The 18,584-nt window shown below is 47.4% G+C and overlaps 1 protein-coding gene across 1 annotated transcript in view; it reads right to left on the bottom strand.

Moving 5' to 3' along the window:
• Positions 1-379: 379 nt before the first annotated feature.
• PYGM (glycogen phosphorylase, muscle associated) overlaps positions 380-18,584 on the bottom strand; it is a 33,603-nt gene continuing 15,398 nt past the window's right edge. Inside the window, exons 8-19 of the mRNA XM_070951063.1 lie at positions 18,239-18,331; positions 17,041-17,187; positions 15,530-15,693; positions 12,633-12,747; positions 11,303-11,404; positions 9,851-9,998; positions 8,680-8,738; positions 6,415-6,556; positions 5,212-5,419; positions 3,513-3,647; positions 2,537-2,603; positions 380-958 (exon numbers count right to left, since the gene is read on the bottom strand). Coding sequence (XP_070807164.1) covers positions 806-958; positions 2,537-2,603; positions 3,513-3,647; positions 5,212-5,419; positions 6,415-6,556; positions 8,680-8,738; positions 9,851-9,998; positions 11,303-11,404; positions 12,633-12,747; positions 15,530-15,693; positions 17,041-17,187; positions 18,239-18,331 — 1,533 coding nt within the window. The 3' untranslated portion in view covers positions 380-805. The remainder of the gene's footprint in view (positions 959-2,536; positions 2,604-3,512; positions 3,648-5,211; positions 5,420-6,414; positions 6,557-8,679; positions 8,739-9,850; positions 9,999-11,302; positions 11,405-12,632; positions 12,748-15,529; positions 15,694-17,040; positions 17,188-18,238; positions 18,332-18,584) is intronic.

Genomic DNA, 18,584 nt, shown 5'->3' with positions numbered 1-18,584 from the left:
TGAGTCATGCCGGCCACATGACCACGGAGACGTCTTTGGACAGCGCTGGCTCTTCGGCTTAGAAACGGAGATGAACACCGCCCCCTAGAGGCAGGAACGACTAGCACATATGCGCGAGGAAACCCCCATTTCTGTGGTGCAACAGAACCGCAGCTAAAGGTGATTGCCAACTTCGCAATCTGCTTGACGTGCGAGGAATTGGACGCAACTCAATACAGGACTTTTTAGTTTTTGTTTTTTTTTTAAAAAAAAGCTGATATCCCACCCCACGGCTCCCCAAAGCTGCCCTTATTTTCAGAGCAAGACACCTTCAAAAATTAAGCAATGTGTTTGTTTGTTTGTTTTTTAAAGGAAAAAGAAAGAGCTTCCAGCCATCAGGAATGTTTAAAAAGCTTTATTTTTTTAAAATTTTCCTTTTGCTTCTATCTTCCGGTTTGCAACCCCTTTCCTCATTTCACAATGACCGGAAGGATTGTGTTGTTTTTTTTCTTTTGCTGAGCTCAACTCTCCTTTCCCTTCTGGGCCCGACTCTTTTGCAGACCCTCCCTCTCAAAAGCTGCAAAAGAAGTTTTTTCTCACACTAGGAAGGGGAAGGAAGCAAGCACAGGAGAAATACGAAGGAAAGGGTGATGGCGATTTTTTTAAAAAAAAAATACATACCGAGGGGGAAGCTAGGAAGGTGAGGGGGTCCTTCCTAACACATCCCCCTCGGTGACACATTGGGGGCTTGTCCGAGATGGAGAACTGTGTTGCAGCCCCAGTTGCTGGAGGGTAACAGGGCCGGAGGACAGAGAGTGGTGGGTGCTCATTCCCGAGGCTCATCGGGGGCAGGGATCTTTGCGCGGGTGGGCTCAACCCCCCAGATCTCACGGGCGTACTGGGCGATGGTGCGGTCACTCGAGAACTTTCCGGAAGTCCCAATGTTCCGGATCACCTTCTTTGTCCACTCCTTGGTGTTCTGCAGAAGGCCAGAAACAGAGGAATTGAGAAAAGGAAGGAAAATCGTTTTCTGCTTTTTAAAAAAAAATAAAATACATTTTTAGTGGGAGTTTTATATAAAAACTAACACAAACTAAGAGAGAGAAAGGGAAAGAAAAAAAAAGAAGGAAGGAAGGAAGGAAGGAAGGAAGGAAGGAAGGAAGCTGAGAGAATGAAGGAGAAGAAAGGGAGAGAGGGAGGGAGAGAGAGAGAAAGAAAGAAAAAAATAGGGAAGGAAGGAAAGAAGGAAGGAAGCTGAGAGAAGGGAGGAGAGGAAAAGAAAGGAAAGGAAGATAAAAGAAGAGAAGGAAAGGAAAGAAAAGGAAAGAAGGAAAGGAAAGGAAAGGAAAAGAAAGGAAAAAAGGAGAAGGGTAGGAGGGAAGGAAGGAAAGGAAAAGAAAGGAAGATAGAAGAAGGGAAGGGAAGGAAAGGAAAGGAAAGAAGAAAAGGAAAGGAAAGGAAAAGAAAGGAAGAAAGGAGGAGGGTAAGAGGGAAGGGAAGGGAAGGAAAGGAAGATAGAAGAAGGGAAGGAAAGGAAAGGAAAGGAAAGAAGGAAAGGAAAGGAAAAGAAAGGAAGAAAGGAGGAGGGTAAGAGGGAAGGGAAGGAAAGGAAAGGAAAGGAAAGGAAAAGAAAGGAAAAAAGGAGAAGGGTAGGAGGGAAGGAAGGAAAGGAAAGGAAAGGAAAGGAAAGGAAAGGAAAGGAAAGGAAGACAGAAGAAGGGAAGGGAAGGAAAGGAAAGAAGGAAAGGAAAGGAAAGCTAAAGAAAGGAAGAAAGGAGGAGGGTAAGAGGGAAGGGAAGGGAAGGAAAGGAAGATAGAAGAAGGGAAGGAAAGGAAAGGAAAGAAGGAAAGGAAAGGAAAGGAAAAGAAAGGAAGAAAGGAGGAGGGTAAGAGGGAAGGAAAGGAAAGAAAAGGAAAGGAAAGGAAAGGAAAGGAAAGGAAAGGAAAACTTCCATTTTCCAATGTAGCAAATATAAGTACCATCGTGACTTATGACTGAGGGGCAGGCTTCGTCACAATTGTAAGTCACCTCACAAACAATCAAAACTATTAAAACCATTTAAAAGTCACCATTGATGAGAACGTAATCCAATTTACTAAAAAAATATTATTACAGATTTTCTGTATAATAATCTATATTATTATAGATTTCTATCTATCTATCTATCTATCTATCTATCTATCTATCTATCTATCTATCTATCTTCTCTCCCTCTAATCCATCTGTCTGTCTGTCTGTCTCTCTCTCTCTTTATCTACCGTGTTTCCCCAAAAATAAGACCCTGTCTTATATTTTTTTGAACCCTGAAATAAGCGGTTGGCCTTATTGCCATGCACTCAAAAGCCCAATTGGGCTTATTATCAGGGGAATGTCTTATTTTGGGGGAAACAGGGTAAATGCAAAATTTAACAAAAATGACGCTTTTCTCTACTAGCCTTAGCTTGATAATAGCTAATACGACTTGGGGGTCCTTCTGATTCTATCGTCCCTTGATTCAAAGGGGCACTAATCCTGCAATTGGGCAAAGATATGCCCCCCCTCCGGGTGCAAACTCACCTTGTAAAGGGCGCTGACCTTTTCTTGACATTTAATGTAAGCTTCGTAGTCGGCAAAAACTTTAAACCTGCACCGAGAAAAAAAAGGGTAATTACTGGAAAGCCCAGTTTTCTCATTAAGAAGCTGTGGGCAGGAGTCTCTTGAGGTCATCCAATCCAACCCCTTGACCCAGATTAAAGGACCCCTGACTGATGGCTGTGTAGCCTCTAGGCCAGGGGTGAAATCCAGCAGGTTCTGACAGGTTCTGGAGAACCGGTAGCGGAAATTTTGAGTAGTTCGGAGAACCGGCAAATACCACCTCTGGCTGGCCCCAGAGTGGGGAGGGAATGGGGATTTTGCAGTATCCTTCTTCCAGGAGTGGGGAGGGAATGGGGATTTTGCAATATCCTTCCTCCAGGACTGGGGAGGGAATGGGGATTTTGCAGTATCCTTCTTCCAGGAGTGGGGAGGGAATGGGGATTTTGCAATATCCTTCCTCCAGGACTGGGGAGGGAATGGGGATTTTGCAGTATCCTTCTTCCAGGAGTGGGGAGGGAATGGGGATTTTGCAATATCCTTCCTCCAGGACTGGGGAGGGAATGGGGATTTTGCAGTATCCTTCCCCTGCCAGGCCCACCAAGCTACACCACGCTCACCAAGCCACTCCCACAGAACCAGTAGTAAAAAAATTTGGATTTCACCACTTCCCCCAAGGTCCCTTCAAACTCTGTTATTCTGTCTGTTTTAACCTGTCCTGTTATTCTGTTAGTTAACAGGTAAAAAAACCCCAAAGCCAGAAAACACAATGATCCATGCGTTCCCCCCTGCTTGGAGATCTTCTAGTCCAACCCTTTGCCCAGGCAGGAGACTCTATACCAAATGGCTGCCCAAACTCTCCTTATTTCAAAAGCAATAACAGATATATTAAAAACACCAGTCACAAGGGAAATACATTAAAGTCACAAGGGAAAAGGAACATGCACGGATTCGCACTCACCGGTCGTGGTACATGAGCATGTTAACGATGTCCTTAAAGAGATCCGGCTGCCTGGGTGAGAAGAAGCCGTTGCTCAGCTGGTCCATAGCTTGCTTCAGTTCGGGGATCTGGTCGTAATAATCCTTGGCGCAGTAGCTGTGGGGGAAAACAGGGTTTATTTAGCCCAAAATGGTTGTCCTGCACTTAGGCAAGCTGCCCCTCCTTAGCTGCCCTGCACAAATTAAACTGGAGAGAAAAAAAAACTTTAAAAAAAAAACCAGGCCTATTTTACCAGCTCTTTTTCGGAGTGAAAAAACCCCAATCTGCTTCTCAATGTTTGGGATGGCAGCTCCCATCATCCTCTCACAGGCATGGCTGCTGGGAATGACGGGCGCTGCAATCCGTCACTTTTTGCTGGCAAACCTGGATTGGGCTGTATTTTCTTTTACAACAGCCTCTGAATTTTATTCTGACCAAGAAGGGGCTGCTTGTTCTTGGAACTGAGTCCCCCTTCGGTGGGCAGCTGGGAATGAATGTTGAATAAATGGCATTCAGCCTTTGCTAATGTGCTGGGCGTGTTTTAAGGTAGGGTGTCTCCAACGTCAAGTCCCAGAATTCCCCAGCCATGCATTTTTAAGAAGATGTTGGATAACCATTTGTCTGAAGTGGCGTAGGGTTTCTTGCTTAAGCAGGGGGTTGGACTAGAAGACCTCCAAGGTCCCTTCCAACTCTGTTATTTATTTATTATTCTATTCTATTCTATTCTATTCTATTCTATTCTATTCTATTCTATTCTATTCTATTCTATTCTATTCTATTCTATTCTATTCTATTCTTTCCTATTCTATTCTATTCTATTCACAATCCTATTCTATTCTATTCTATTCTATTCTATTCTCTATTCTATTTTCTATTTTATTCTATTCAGAATCCTATCCTATCCTATCCTATCCTATCCTATCCTATTCCATTCCATTCCATTCAGAATCCTATTCTATTCTATTTTCTATTCTATTCTATTCAGAATCCTATTCTATTCTATTTTCTATTTTATTCTATTTTCTATTCTATTTTCTATTCTATTCTATTCAGAATCCTATCCTATCCTATCCTATTCTATTCTATATTCTATTTTATTCTATTCTATTTTTTATTCTATTCAGAATCCTATCCTATCCTATCCTATCCTATCCTATCCTATCCTATCCTATCCTATCCTATCCTATCCTATCCTATTCCTATTCCTATTTCTATTCTATTCACAAGCCAAGTCACTGGGAAAGCCAGATTCTCTTAACACCCGTGTGACTAACTGAACAATTGCAGCAATTTACTTAACAACGGTGGCAAGAGAGGTCATAAAATGGGGCAAAATTCACTTAACAACGGTCTCACTCAGCAACAGAAATCTGGGGGCTCAGCGTGGGGTCGTAAGTCGAGGACTACCTGTACACGCTATGTCCATGTCCTAATGCTGTCTTATGAGGCTTGTCTTAATATCCTCGTTGTATCCTTTATCATGTGTTTATTAGTGCCGTATATCAGTAACTGCCTGACTTCTGTAGATGCCATACGCTAAATAAATACATCCTGGTCCCCAGCAAGTTAAGACTCATACAATCCAAAGGCTAGAAAGGACCTTAGAGGTCTTCTAGTCCAACCCCCCATGATCAGCCTGTGCCTGCCTTGAACAGGGATTCTAGCCCCCTCTGGCACGTACCCCTTCTTGTCCATCTCATTCACATCCTCCACACGCATGCCAAAAATGAACAGGTTTTCCTCGCCGGCTTCCTCTGCCATCTCCACGTTGGCGCCATCCATGGTGCCAATGGTCAGAGCCCCGTTCAGCATAAACTTCATGTTCCCAGTTCCTGAAGCTTCGGTGCCAGCTGTTGAGATCTGCTCAGAAAGATCAGCTGCAGGGATCACTGCGCGAGAAAAGAAGACGAGCCGGTGTAAATGAGATCTCGGGAGTCCGGCTGGAACATCTTAGACTAGAGAAGTGTGCCAAGGATGCTTTTTCCAAAAGGCAACTGGACTTTTTGTTTCTCCTTGAAGACGTTTCGCTTCTCATCCGAGAAGCTTCTTCAGTTCTGACTGAATGGTGAAGGGTGGAAGGATTTATATCCTTTGCAGTCCTCTGGTCGTTAGTACTCTTTCTGAGAGTCACTGAGGCCACTTGGAGGTTAATCACCTAATAATGCAAATGGGTGTGGAACTTGCTTGGAACTGCTGAAAGGATTATGTTGTGAACACACTGAAACTCCTTTCACCAGTAGGTTCCACACCCATTTGCACTATTCAAGGTGACCCTGAATAGTGCACAGATAAACCACCAAGTGGCCTCAACAACTCTCAGAAACAGAACTAACAGCCAGATGACGGGTTTCGCACTGTATTGTGTAAAGAAGCATTCCTTGACAATCCACATCGGGGGATCCCAGCCAAAGGATGCAGGGGTGGGCTGCTGGGGGTTCCCAGTGGTTCAGGAGATTCTAAGATTCTGTGCAGTTCGGAGAAACCCCCCCCCCCCCAAATCCCACTCCTGGCTGGCCCCGCTCACCCCACCCCGCCCCGCCCAAGAGTCCCCACGTGGCCTGTTTTGGATAAGTGCAGGGCGCGCGCAGAAGCTCAGGGAGGGCAAAAAAAGGGTCTACTGGAAGTTCGGGAAGGCCAGAAACGGGCCCGTTTCCGGCCTCCAGAGGGCCTCCGGAGCCTGGGGAGGCTGTTTTCACCCTCCCGGAGGCTTGAGAAAAGCCTCCGGAGTCTGGGGAGGGCAAAAACATTCCCCCTTGCTGTGGTGCAGGAAGCCAACTAGGCCACGCCCACCATGGGCACACCTACCCAGCAACTGGGCGGAGAACCCCTTGCTAAAATTTTTGAAGCCCACTCCTGAAAGGCAGGTCCAGCAAGCAAGACGTACCCTTTTCAGCCAGGGAGACACGGTAGTTTTCCAAGAAGATCACCTTCAGCCGGTCACCAACGATGGGATCGTGGTTGACGATGTCTCCGATGGAGGTGAAAAGCTTGATGATCATTTTGGCCATGTGGTAGCCAGGAGCCGCCTGCAGGGATAAGAAGGGGGCTTTAACCTCCCTTTGGGGGACCACCCCCATCCGGCTTGGAAGAGAAACACCTGTTCTACCTACTAAGAGTTTGCAAGGAAATGCCAGGACATCTCCGGTAAAAGGAGCAGGTGATCAGAGCTTCCTAACCAAAACTTGGTTCTGGAGCAGAGGATATTGGGTTAAATCAGGGGTCCTCAAACTTGGCAGCTTTAAGCCTGGTGGACTTCAACTCCCAGAATTCCCCAGCCAGCGAAGCTTTAAGCCTGGCAGACTTCAACTCCCAGAATTCCCCAGCCAGCGAAGCTTTAAGCCTGGCGGACTTCAACTCCCAGAATTCCCCAGCCAGCGAAGCTTTAAGCCTGGCGGACTTCAACTCCCAGAATTCCCCAGCCAGCGAAGCTTTAAGCCTGGCGGACTTCAACTCCCAGAATTCCCCAGCCAGCGAAGCTTTAAGCCTGGCGGACTTCAACTCCCAGAATTCCCCAGCCAGCGAAGCTTTAAGCCTGGCGGACTTCAACTCCCAGAATTCCCCAGCCAGCGAAGCTTTAAGCCTGGCGGACTTCAACTCCCAGAATTCCCCAGCCAGCGAAGCTTTAAGCCTGGCGGACTTCAACTCCCAGAATTCCACAGCCAGCGAAGCTTTAAGCCTGGCGGACTTCAACTCCCAGAATTCCCCAGCCAGCGAAGCTTTAAGCCTGGCGGACTTCAACTCCCAGAATTCCCCAGCCAGCGAAGCTTTAAGCCTGGCGGACTTCAACTCCCAGAATTCCCCAGCCAGCGAAGCTTTAAGCCTGGCGGACTTCAACTCCCAGAATTCCCCAGCCAGCGAAGCTTTAAGCCTGGCGGACTTCAACTCCCAGAATTCCCCAGCCAGCCAAGCTTTAAGCCTGGCGGACTTCAACTCCCAGAATTCCCCAGCCAGCGAAGCTTTAAGCCTGGCGGACTTCAACTCCCAGAATTCCCCAGCCAGCAAAGCTTTAAGCCTGGCGGACTTCAACTCCCAGAATTCCCCAGCCAGCGAAGCTTTAAGCCTGGCGGACTTCAACTCCCAGAATTCCCCAGCCAGCAAAGCTTTAAGCCTGGCGGACTTCAACTCCCAGAATTCCCCAGCCAGCGAAGCTTTAAGCCTGGCGGACTTCAACTCCCAGAATTCCCCAGCCAGCAAAGCTGGCTGGAGAATTCTGGGAGTTGAAGTCCTCAAGTCTTAAAGCTGCCAAGTTTGAAGACCCCTGGGTTAAATCAATGTTTGGCCACCTCAGTATGTGTAAGATATATGAACTTCAACTCCCAGAAATCTTAGGAATGGGCCATGCTGGTTAGGGAATTCTGGGACTTGAAGTCCAGAGATCTTAAAACATGCCGGATGGAGAATTGTGGGAGTTGGTCCACCCATTTTAAAACATGCTGGCTGGGGAATTCTGGGAATTGAAGTCCACCTGTCTTAAAGCATTTGACAAGAAGTAAAGGCCGGAAGGTCGTTAAAGAGAGATCCAAGCTAGAACTACCGAGAAATTTCCCAACAGTGAGGATGACATTAAGAGACTGGACAGCCGCTTATACGGAATAGTATACAGGGCATGTTGCTTGAGCAGGGGGTTGGACTAGAAGACCTCAAGGTCCCTCCAAGCCAGGGTGTGAAATCCAGCAGGTTCTAACAGGTTCTGGAGAACCGGTAGTGGAAATTTTGAGTAGTTCGGAGAACCGGCAAATACCGCCTCTGGCTGGCTGCAGAGTGGGGCGGGAATGGGGATTTTGCAATATCCTTCCCCCAGAAGTGGGGTGGGAATGGGGATTTTGCACTATCCTTCCCCTAGGAGTGGGGAGGGAATGGGGATTTTGCAGTATCCTTCCCCTGGAGTGGGGAGGGAATGGAGATTTTGTAATATCCTTCCCCTGCCATGCCCACCAAGCCACACCACACCACGCCCACCAAGCCACGCCCACAGAACTGGTAGGGAAAAATTTTGAATTTCACCCCTGCCTCCAAGCCCTATGATTCTTTGATTTGAAAGCTAACAGATGCCAAGAGACCAAGCAGATATTCCCTCTCATCACGCCTCTGCCCCGAGTATCCCAACTCCCATCTTCCCCAATCCTGCCCCGCTGCTTTCCATACTCACCTTGCCACCAATCATGACCGTCCGTGGCACGAAGTGCTTGTTAGGTTCTCTCTTGATTCCTGGCGGAGGCGGAGGAGGAGGGGGTGGGGGTGGGGGTGGAAGAAGAGTCCACGGTCAGATGAGAGACAAAAACCAGCTTTTGGTCTCTCTCTGCAAATCCTCTCAAAGGCAGGATTCGCACAACCGACATAGCCAGAAGTCCTGAATTCTCCTGCGCTCCGGCTCAGTGCAACTCAGAGAACCATGAACTCATTACTTCACTGCTTCTGAGACGTAGTGGGTTTGGTGCCATGGGGAAGGTTGCTGGCTAGAAACTGGGTGAGGGTGAATTCTAGTTCTGCCTTAGGCATGAAAGCCAGCTGAGGCAGTCTCTCTCCATCACGGATTTGTGGTGGGAAAAGAGAAGGGTGCGGCTCAAACTGAACCAAGTAAAATCAAGGTGGGATGTAAAGACAATAATGAAATAATCAATTTAATTTAGCTGAGCTGGCACAATGTGTTAGCCACCAAATAATTTGTAAGGCTGAAAAGGAGCTGATCTTATAATGTGCCCTTGGTTATTTGATGGATGGATGGAAGGAGAGAGAAGGAAGGAAGGAAGGAAGGAAGGAAGGAAGGAAGGAAGGAAGGAAGGGAGGGAGGGAGGGAGGAGCAAGAGGAAGGAAGGAAGGAGGGAAGGAAGGAGAAGAGAAAGGAAGAAAGGGAGGGAGGAAAGAGAAAGGGAGGGCAGGAGGAAAGAAGGAAGGAATTAGAAAAGAGGAGAAAAGGAAGGAAGGAGAGAGATAGAGGAGGGACAGCAGGAGGAAGGAAGGAGAGAGAAGGAAGGAGAGAATAGAGAAAGGGAGGGAGGAAGGGAGGAAGGAGAGGAAGAGGAGGGAGGGCAGGAGGAAGGAAGGAAGGAGAGACAGGAGGGACAGCAGGAGGAAGGAAGGAAGGAGAGAGAAGGAAGAAAGGAGAGAAAAGAGAAAGGGAGGGACGGAGGAGAGAAAGAGGGAAGGCAGGAGGAAGGAAGGAAGGAAGGAAGAAAGGAAGGAAAGCCAGACAAAAAACCGGGAGAATGCGAAACCCCACCACTGGCCAAAACAAAGATGGGGGGAGAGTCCCGAAGGAAAAGGGGGTTCATTCTCCCCGTCTGGCTGCCCCAGAGCCGCAGCCGGAGGCCGGCACTCACTGTTGTAAAGGGTGATGACATGCAGGCAATTGAGCAGCTGCCTCTTGTACTCGTGGATCCGTTTCACCTGAACGTCGAAGAGGGAGTTGGGATTGATCTTGACCTTGTATTCCTTCTCCAGGTAGGCGGCAAACTTCAACTTGTTCTCCTATAACCAAGCCGGGGTAGGGGGTGGGGAGGGGGCGAAATTAAGCAGAGTTCAGATGAAAAAGCAAAGCAGTCCGCTACTCCCTCTCCCCAGAATTTAAAGCTTTGACCGAGTGATTAAGGACAGCGGGGGGCTTCAAAAAATTTAGCAAGGGGTTCTCTGCCCGGTTGCTGGGTGGGTGTGGCCATGGTGGGCGTGGCCCTGTTTGCTTCCTGCACCATAGTATGGGGGAAGTGTTTTTGCCCTCCCCAGGCTCCAGAGGCTTTTCTTGAGCCTCTGGGAGGGCAAAAACAGCCTCCTCAGGCTTCGGAGGCCCGTTTCTGGCCTTCCCAAACTTCCGGTAGGCCTGTTTTTCGGCCTCCCCGAACCTCCGCGCACGCCCTGCACTTACCTGCATTCAAAACAGGCCGCGTGGGGACTCCGGGGAGGAGAGGGGAGGGATGGGTGGGGCCAGCCAGGATTTGGGGGTTCTCCAAACTGTACCGAATCTTAGCTAGAGATTCTCCCGAACCCCCAGGCAGCCCACCCCTGATTAAGGAAGAGGGGCTGAAATATGTTCCAGGTCCAGAGAAGGAAGATAACATTTGGAAGCTACTCAGGCAGTCCCCTCCCTGATTCACGGGAGTATAAGTGGGGGGGTTGGGGGGGCAGCACAAATAGACTTACAAGATTCTGATATTCGGCATTTTAGCTTTCTTGTGCAATTCTCTGCTCCAATTGGAGCCGATATCTTTTTTAAAAATATATATATTTATCCTATGCTGGACCCCGCTTTCTGAACAGAATCGAAATTCCAGCTTCTTTGCAAAGGAGGAGAAGCCAGGATGGGGGGTGGGGGTGGGACAGGGGATGCAGCCAGGAAAACATCCCCAGTTGTATACAGGTAGTCCTCCATCTATAACCATTTGTTTAGTGACCGTTTGAAGTTACGACAGCCCTGAAAAAAGTGACTCGTGACTGTTTTTTTCACACATCGTTTCAGCATCATGTGATCAAAATCCAGATGAGCTCAGCAACTGGCTCATATTTATTATGACGGTCACATGATCCCCTTTTGAGATCTTCGGACAAGCAGAATCAATGGGGAAGCCAGATTCACTTAACAGCCGTGTTACTAATTTAACGACGGAGTGATTCACTTTAAAGAAATGTGTCCAGGGAAAGTCGTAAAAAGGCAACAAAACTCACTTTAACAAATTTTCTCGCTTAGCAATATCCGTTTTGAGCTCAGTTGCGGTTGTATAGCCAAGGACTACCTGTATTTGGGACCAGCCTGGCTAAAATCACCTTTCCATCCTCCTCACCTGTTTGACTTTGGCCACATCCCGGATAAAACTTTCGTCGTCCACAAAATTGAGAAGCTTCCTCAGCTGATCCAGATCAGAGATGTAGTCGTCTCCGATGCGCTAGAGAGGAAGTTACAGAAAGCAAAGTTAGCGCTGTGGCCGAGAGATTTCATCCAGGTCTAGGCTTCCCAAGAGCAGGAAGCAGGACTCCTTGTCCCGACAAAAAATCCTTTTTTATTAAGTTACTGTGAATTCCTCTCATTCACATCCAGCAAAGTCTTGGAAGGGTACAGACAAAACCCCAACTCCAAACGCAACCGACTTGGCTTAGCATCTTAAACAGAGTTTACACATTCAATTTGTTTTGATTTGAACCAAATCATTTAATTAACCGTTCGTTTTGATTTAAACCAAATCAAATTAACCTAATTCAATTTATTGTGGTTAACCGCCTGCCGTTTAGAGAAAAGGCTTTTTTAAAAAAAGGATGGAAAATTGATGGCCAGAACAGATATTTGGGGAAAGTGCATAGAAAATCTCTTTTAATATAAGATAAATAGTTTAGTGACTAACTCCTTGCTTGATCCCAGGATGCTCTGAATAATTTCGGGCTAATCAACTTTCTCTCCATCCCTGCTGCCTAGACTTCAGCATTTTCTTTTTTATATATATATAAAAAAAGTTTTTTATTTTGAATACATTAAAAACAAACACAAAACAAACAACACATATATGCAAATCATTTTTCCGTTGTTAACAGCTCGTTTAAGGTGATCCTTTCTTATTATTTACATATATTCTAACTTTATCTTAATCTACTAATCTAATTTCCTTTGTGTCGACTTCTCTTTACTTTGATCTTCAGCACATTCAATCCATATTATCACAAAAATAAACAATAAGAGTATTATTTCTGTTCCCTCTTTTTTTTCCTCCTTTATTCCTTTTTTTCGTTTTTCCTTTTCTCGCACCAATCATACCATCTAAACCATACTCTATAGAGTATCTAAATCATACTCTATAGTAATGTGACTTCAGCATCTTCAAGAAAAAAAATAGGCTATAAATAAACAGATCAATAGTAGGGAAAACTGCCAATGGGAAAGGAAGTGGCTGTTTTCATGGATTATTATTATTATTATTTTTTTAAAAAGGAGATCTATTAAAAACCAGAGCAGCAAATGGCTATTAAGGCAGGTCGTAAAACAATTTCTATCGATCCGTCCATCTTTTTACCCTCCATCCCTTCCAGGCTAAAAACCTCCATAAATTTGCCAACAAAGACTATTTTGGCGGATGAGCTAAGAATGGATCGGGGCGGAGATGGGGTTTCATCACACAGGCTCACCTCCGCGATGATCTCAGCCAGCCCAGGGTTGCATAAAACCAGCCACCGGCGGGGCGTAATCCCGTTTGTTTTGTTCTGGAACTTGTGCGGTTCGAATTCGTAGAAATCTTTAAACCTGGGGAAGAGAGAGGCAATAGGAAGAGAGCTCGATGCAGGGCAGGGAAAACTATTTCCATTTGGCAAAAGGGCAAACGAAGGTGAAAAAAGAAGGAAAAAAAATCAGATTTTCTTTCTGAAGAAGGGAAATGAATTATCCATTGCTGGGGCTGCAGTTGGATTCTGTGAGCGTCTTAATGCAATTCATGTTTTCCCAATCTTGGCTTAGTTTTGGTTTCATCTATAGTCCAGGATCATCCTCTTAATCCAGGGGTCTGCAACCTTAAGCACTCAAAGAGCCATTTGGACCCGTTTCCCACAGAGAAGAAAACACCGGGAGCCACAAAACCTGGGTGGGCGTGGCCAACTCGATGTCACTCACTTCCACCAGTCACATGACACCCCCCCTAGCCACGCCTACCCAGCCGGTCATTAGGACAGTTGTTAAAAAACACCGGGAACCACAAAATCCTTTTGACATCTCTCTCTCCCTCCCTCTCCTCTCCCCCTCTCTCTGTATCTCTCTGTCTCTGCCCTGGCCGCTTCTCCACCCCCCCACCGTCGCCCTTACCTTCTCAGGCCAGGCGAGGAGTGACTGGGAGGGGAGGGCAAGGGGTGGGGCCAGCCAGTGGTGGGATCACCCAACAGGGAGCCACAGCAGAGGGCCCAAAGAGCCACATGCGGCTCCAGAGCCACAGGTTGCTGACTCCTGTCTTAATCAGAATCTTCATCTTAACTATAGAGTTAGCCAGGATCTTGATCTTAGTTTTAATTAAAATCTTAATTAGAATTTTTGCCTTCGATTATAGTGTTAGCCACCTATCACTTACGACCGTTTTTCACACTTATGACCTTTGCAGCATCCCTATGGTCACACGATCAAAATTCAGGCGCTTGGCAACTGACTCATATTTATGATGGTCACGTGATCCCCCTTTGGTGACCTTCCGACAAGCCAGGTCAACGGGGAAACCAGATTCACTTAACGACAGTGTTACTAACAACTGCAGCGATTCACTTAACGACTGTGGCAAGAAAGGTTGTAAAATGGGGCAAAAATCACTTAAATGTCTGGCTTAGCAACATATATTTTAAGCTCCCTTGTGGTCGTAAGTTGAGGACTACCTTATTACAGCAGCTGCACAGTCATGCGATCAAAATTCAGACGCTGGGCAACCAAGCCTGTGTTTATGACGGTGATCCGCTTTTGCGACCTTTGAACTCCCCCACGGGGAATTCACTTAATGACCATGTTACTAACTCAACCACCACAGTGATCCACTTTAACAACAAATGTTGTAAAACAGGGCAAAACTCGTTTGACAACGGTCTTGCTTACCAAGGGAAATTTTGAGCTTGGCTGGTCCTAAGTCGAGGACTCCGGTGTATTCCAACACTTGTTCAGTTTCAAGAGAAGAGAGCTAATAAAAAGGGAAAGGTTCCCCTCGCGCATATGTGCTAGTCGTTCCTGACACTAGGGGGCGCTGTTCATCTCCATTTCAAAGCCGAAGAGCCAGCGCTGTCCGAAGACATCTCCGTGGTCATGTGGCCGGCATGACTCAATGCCAAAGGTGCACGGAAAACGTTGTTCCCTTCCCACCAAAGGTGGTCCCTATTTTTCTACTTGCTTTCCTTTCGAACTGCTAGGTTGGCAGAAGCTGGGACAAGTCATGGGAGTTCATCTCGTTACGTGGCCCTAGGGATTTGAACCACTGAACTGCAGACCTTTTGATCAACAAACTCAGCGTCTTAGCCACTGAGCCACTGAATCTCCCTTTTTAGAGAGCTAATAGCCGAACCCTTTTGTTCCTCCTTTTGGTTGTATTTTCGTTTTGCACAAGAGAGTCCCAAGGGGACGATCTGCTTTCCCTGATTTGTCCCTGATTGTGTGAGAAATTCGCCCCCCCCCCCTTCCCCAGCTCTGAGACTCCAGATCAGTTGGTGGGATTCAGCCAGTTCTTTCCGGATCGCACAAACCAGTGGCGGCGACTGCAGAAGGCTCTGCCCCGCCCCCCGGATATAATGCGCAACTACTGCGTGCGCGCTTACATTTGCAAACTGGTAGGGAAGGTAAGTGAATCGGGTGGATTCTACTTACCTTTACTACCAGTTCGCAAAGGGACCGTGTAAGCCAGTGGTGAAATCTAAAATTTGTTACTACCGGTTCTGTGGGCGTGGCTTGGTGGGGGGTTTAATGTGACTGGGTGGGCGTGGCCAATTTTTTTTTTTTTAACTTTTAAAACCATTTTTTCTACAACCTCTTCGGCGAAGAGGTTGTAAAAAAATGCTTTTAAAAGGTTCTGACGATCCCAGCTGAGTTGCCTGACTGGCAGAGACTTTTTTTCTTTTAAATGCCTCTGACGATCAGGCAACTCAGCTTGGATCGTCAGAGGCATTTAAAAGAAAAAAAAGGCTTTTTTTCTTTTAAAAACCTTTGATGAGCCCAGCTAAACCGCGTGATCATCAGAGGCTTTTTTTTTAACTTTTAAAAGCATTTTTTCAGCCGAAGAGGTTGTAGAAAAAATGCTTTTAAAAGTAAAAAAAAGTCTCTGATGATTGTGTGGCTCAGCTGGGCATGGGGGGGTGGCAGGGATTTTTACTACCGGTTCTCTGAACCACCCACCTCCATCGCTACCGGATTGGGCGATCCGGTCCGAACCGGGAGCGTAAGCACAGAAGCTTCCTGACGACGTCCGGGTTGGTGAGCAGAGCCTCCCCCCGGTTTTACTACCGGTTCTTGCAAACCGGTCTGAACTGGGGGCAACCCACCACTGAATCCCACTTCTGCTCCAGATACCTACACGGTGGCCTTCAGGATCTCGGAGTGGATCCAGGCGACTCCGTTGACTGCGTGGGAGCCCACGATGCAGAGATGCGCCATGTTGATCCGCTTGACGCTTCCTTCTTCCACCATGGACATGCGGCGCATCCGGTCGAGGTCTCCTGGGAAGGTGGCGTAGACTCTCTGCAGAAGACACGGACGGTGCCCCCAAAATGCGGTTAGAACACTTGTCACAAACGACCGGATTGCACACACAGCCCTGGGAAGGCTTTGCACAAACGGTGGAGTTAAAGACTGTTGGGTGGGAAACAGCTGGAGAACACGAGGTCTCCTCGAGGGACCCAAGAGACGCAGGAGAAGGAAGAGAACAGGGAACCGGCTGGAATGGAGTAGCTGGGCAATGGGTTTGGTTGGTCGGCTGGGCCCTTAGAACATAGAATAATAGAATGGGAAGGGACCTTGGAGGTCTTCTAGTCCAACCCCTCTGGTCGAGCAGGAGACCCTACATTTCCGACAAGTGGCTGTCTGAACCTCTTCTTAAAAATATCTGCTGATGGAGCTCCCACAACTTCTGAAGGCAAGAACTCCTCTCACAGTTTGAAATTTCTCCTTAGTTCTAGGTTGCTTCTCTCCTTGGTTAGTTTTCAACCATTGTTTCTCATCTTGCTTTCTGGTGTTTTGGAAAACACGTTGACCCCCCCCCCTCTTCTTTGTAGCAGCCCCTCAAGTATTGGAAGACTGCTATCATATCTCCCTTAGACATGTCCAATTCCCGCAACCGTTCTTCATATGTTTTAAGAGCCGTGGCGTCAGTGGTGAGAATGCAGTACTGCAGGTTACTTCTGCTGGCTGCCAGCAGTTTGATCCTGACCTGCTCAAGATTGACTCAGCCTTCTGCCTTTCTGAGGTGGGTAAAATGAGGACCCAGATCATTGGGGGGCAAGAGGCTGACTCTATAAACCACTTAGAGAGGGCTGTAACACAATGTGAAGCAGTATAAAAGTCTTAAGTGCTATTGCTATTCTGGAGGTAAACCATTCTAATTAATTGTTCTCACTGTCAGGAAGTTTCTCCTTAATTTCAGGTTGCTTCTCTCCTTGATTAGTTTCCACCTGTTGCTTCTTGTCCTGCCTTCAGGGGCTTTGGAGAATAGCTTGACTCCCTCTTCTTTGGGGCAGCCCCTGAGATATTGGAACACTGCTATCATGTCACCCCTGGTCCTTCTCTTCATTAAACTATCCAGGCCCAGTTCCTGCAACCGTTCTTCCTATGTTTGAGCCTCCAGTCCCCTAATCCTCTTGGTTGCTCTTCTCTGCACTCTTTCCAGAGTCTCCACATCTTTTTTTATATCGTGGCGACCAAACCTGCACGCACGATTCCAAATGTGGCCGCCTTAAAGCGGAACTAACACTTCACATGATCTCCATCCTATGTCCCTGTCCAGGAGCAGTCTATCTTGATCTATCTTACTGCCCAAACTCTATGAGACGTTTGGCCCCAAAGATCTTTTCGGGCGGGGGCTGCACTCACGTCGAGGAAACGCTGGTTGATTTCGTAGATGATCTCCAAGTGACGGGGCAGGAGGGTCTCGAAGAGGTGGACGGGCCAGCGTTCCAGCGCCTCTGGCAGCACGGTGTGGTTGGTGTAGGCACAGGTGCGCACGGTGACGTCCCAGGCCTGCAATGTGGGAAGAGAGCAAAGCTTCACAGACATAACTCTAAGCCTGGGGGCCAGATCTGGCTTTTGGGGTGCTTAAATCTGGCCCGTGGGGCCGCCCTGGAAATAGCGAAGGACCGGCCCACGGGGTCTCTGCCAGCGAAAACGGAGATTGCTGAGGGCTGCGTGCGGCCTGCCCGACTCCCTTTTTGCTGGCAGAGGGTTGCAGGAGGCTGGTCACAGCTGAAAATGGAGCTTGGGAGATGGTGAGTTCTAGTTCCACCTTAGGCATGAAAGCAGTTGAGTGACTTTGGGCCAATCACCAGGAGTCAGTGAGTTCTAGTCCTGCCTTAGGCATGACAGGCATGGTGAGTGACTTTGGGCCAATCACCAGGAGACAGTGAGTTCTAGTCCCACTTTAGGCATGAAAGGCAGCTGGGTGACTTTGGGCCAATCACCAGGAGACGGTGAGTTCTAGTCCCACTTTAGGCATGAAAGGCAGCTGGGTGACTTTGGGCCAATCACCAGGAGACGGTGAGTTCTAGTCCTGCCTTAGGCATTAAAGGCATGAAAGCAGTTGAGTGACTTTGGGCCAATCACCAGGTGACAGTGAGTTCTAGTCCCACCTTAGCCCTGAAAGGCAGCTGGGTGCCTTTGGGCCAGTCCTTCTCTCTCAGCCCAGCCCGCCTCACCAGGTTGTTGTGGGGAGGAAAATAGGAGGAGGAAGGTATGTTGTATATGTTCACTGCCTTGAGTTATTTGTAAAAATAATCAGGGCAGGATTAAAAATAAATTTAAAAAAAGGAACCGTGGCAAACAACCCCAACCCCAACCCAAAAGAATTGTGTGGCAATTGTGGTGGGGTAGAAAAGAGACAATTTGTGTTGTTTCCTCTTTTTTTTTTTTTTTTTTGCACTGTTTATAATGTCTCGGCTATTTCTCAGTCGCTTCTTCGATGCTCACTTCCAAAGTAATCTATTTTAATTCTTCCCTGGCTTGGCATGTCATTCCTCCCCCAAAGAGCCACATTTCAGGGTTTTGTTTGTTTTTTTGCCAAATTACAGGCTCTTACCTTATCCCAATCCAGCTTCTCAATATCCACCAAAATCCTCATCAGCTCCGGGATGGCCAGCGAAGGATGCGTGTCGTTGAGTTGAATGGCGACCTGCGATTGTCAAAACACAACAAAACGGAGGGAAATGGTTAGACTAGAAGACCTCCAAGCAGGGGTGAAATGCTCCCGGTTTGGACCGGATCACCCGATCTGGGAGCGATGGAGGCGGGTGGTTCAGAGAACCGGTAGCAAAAAACCCTGCCCCCCGCCATGCCCAGCTGAGCTGCGCAATCATCAGAGGCTTTTTTTTACTTTTAAAAGCATTTTTCTACAACCTCTTTGGCCGAAAAAATGCTTTAAAAGT

The sequence above is a fragment of the Pituophis catenifer genome, unplaced genomic scaffold (genome assembly GCF_029215685.1).
Source record: "Pituophis catenifer annectens isolate HBS135680 unplaced genomic scaffold, rPitCat1.0.hap2 SCAF_10, whole genome shotgun sequence".
Classification (NCBI taxonomy): domain Eukaryota; kingdom Metazoa; phylum Chordata; class Lepidosauria; order Squamata; family Colubridae; genus Pituophis; species Pituophis catenifer.
The sequence above is the reverse complement of the archived record's forward strand: the minus strand, read 5'-3'. Positions and strand labels throughout refer to the sequence as shown.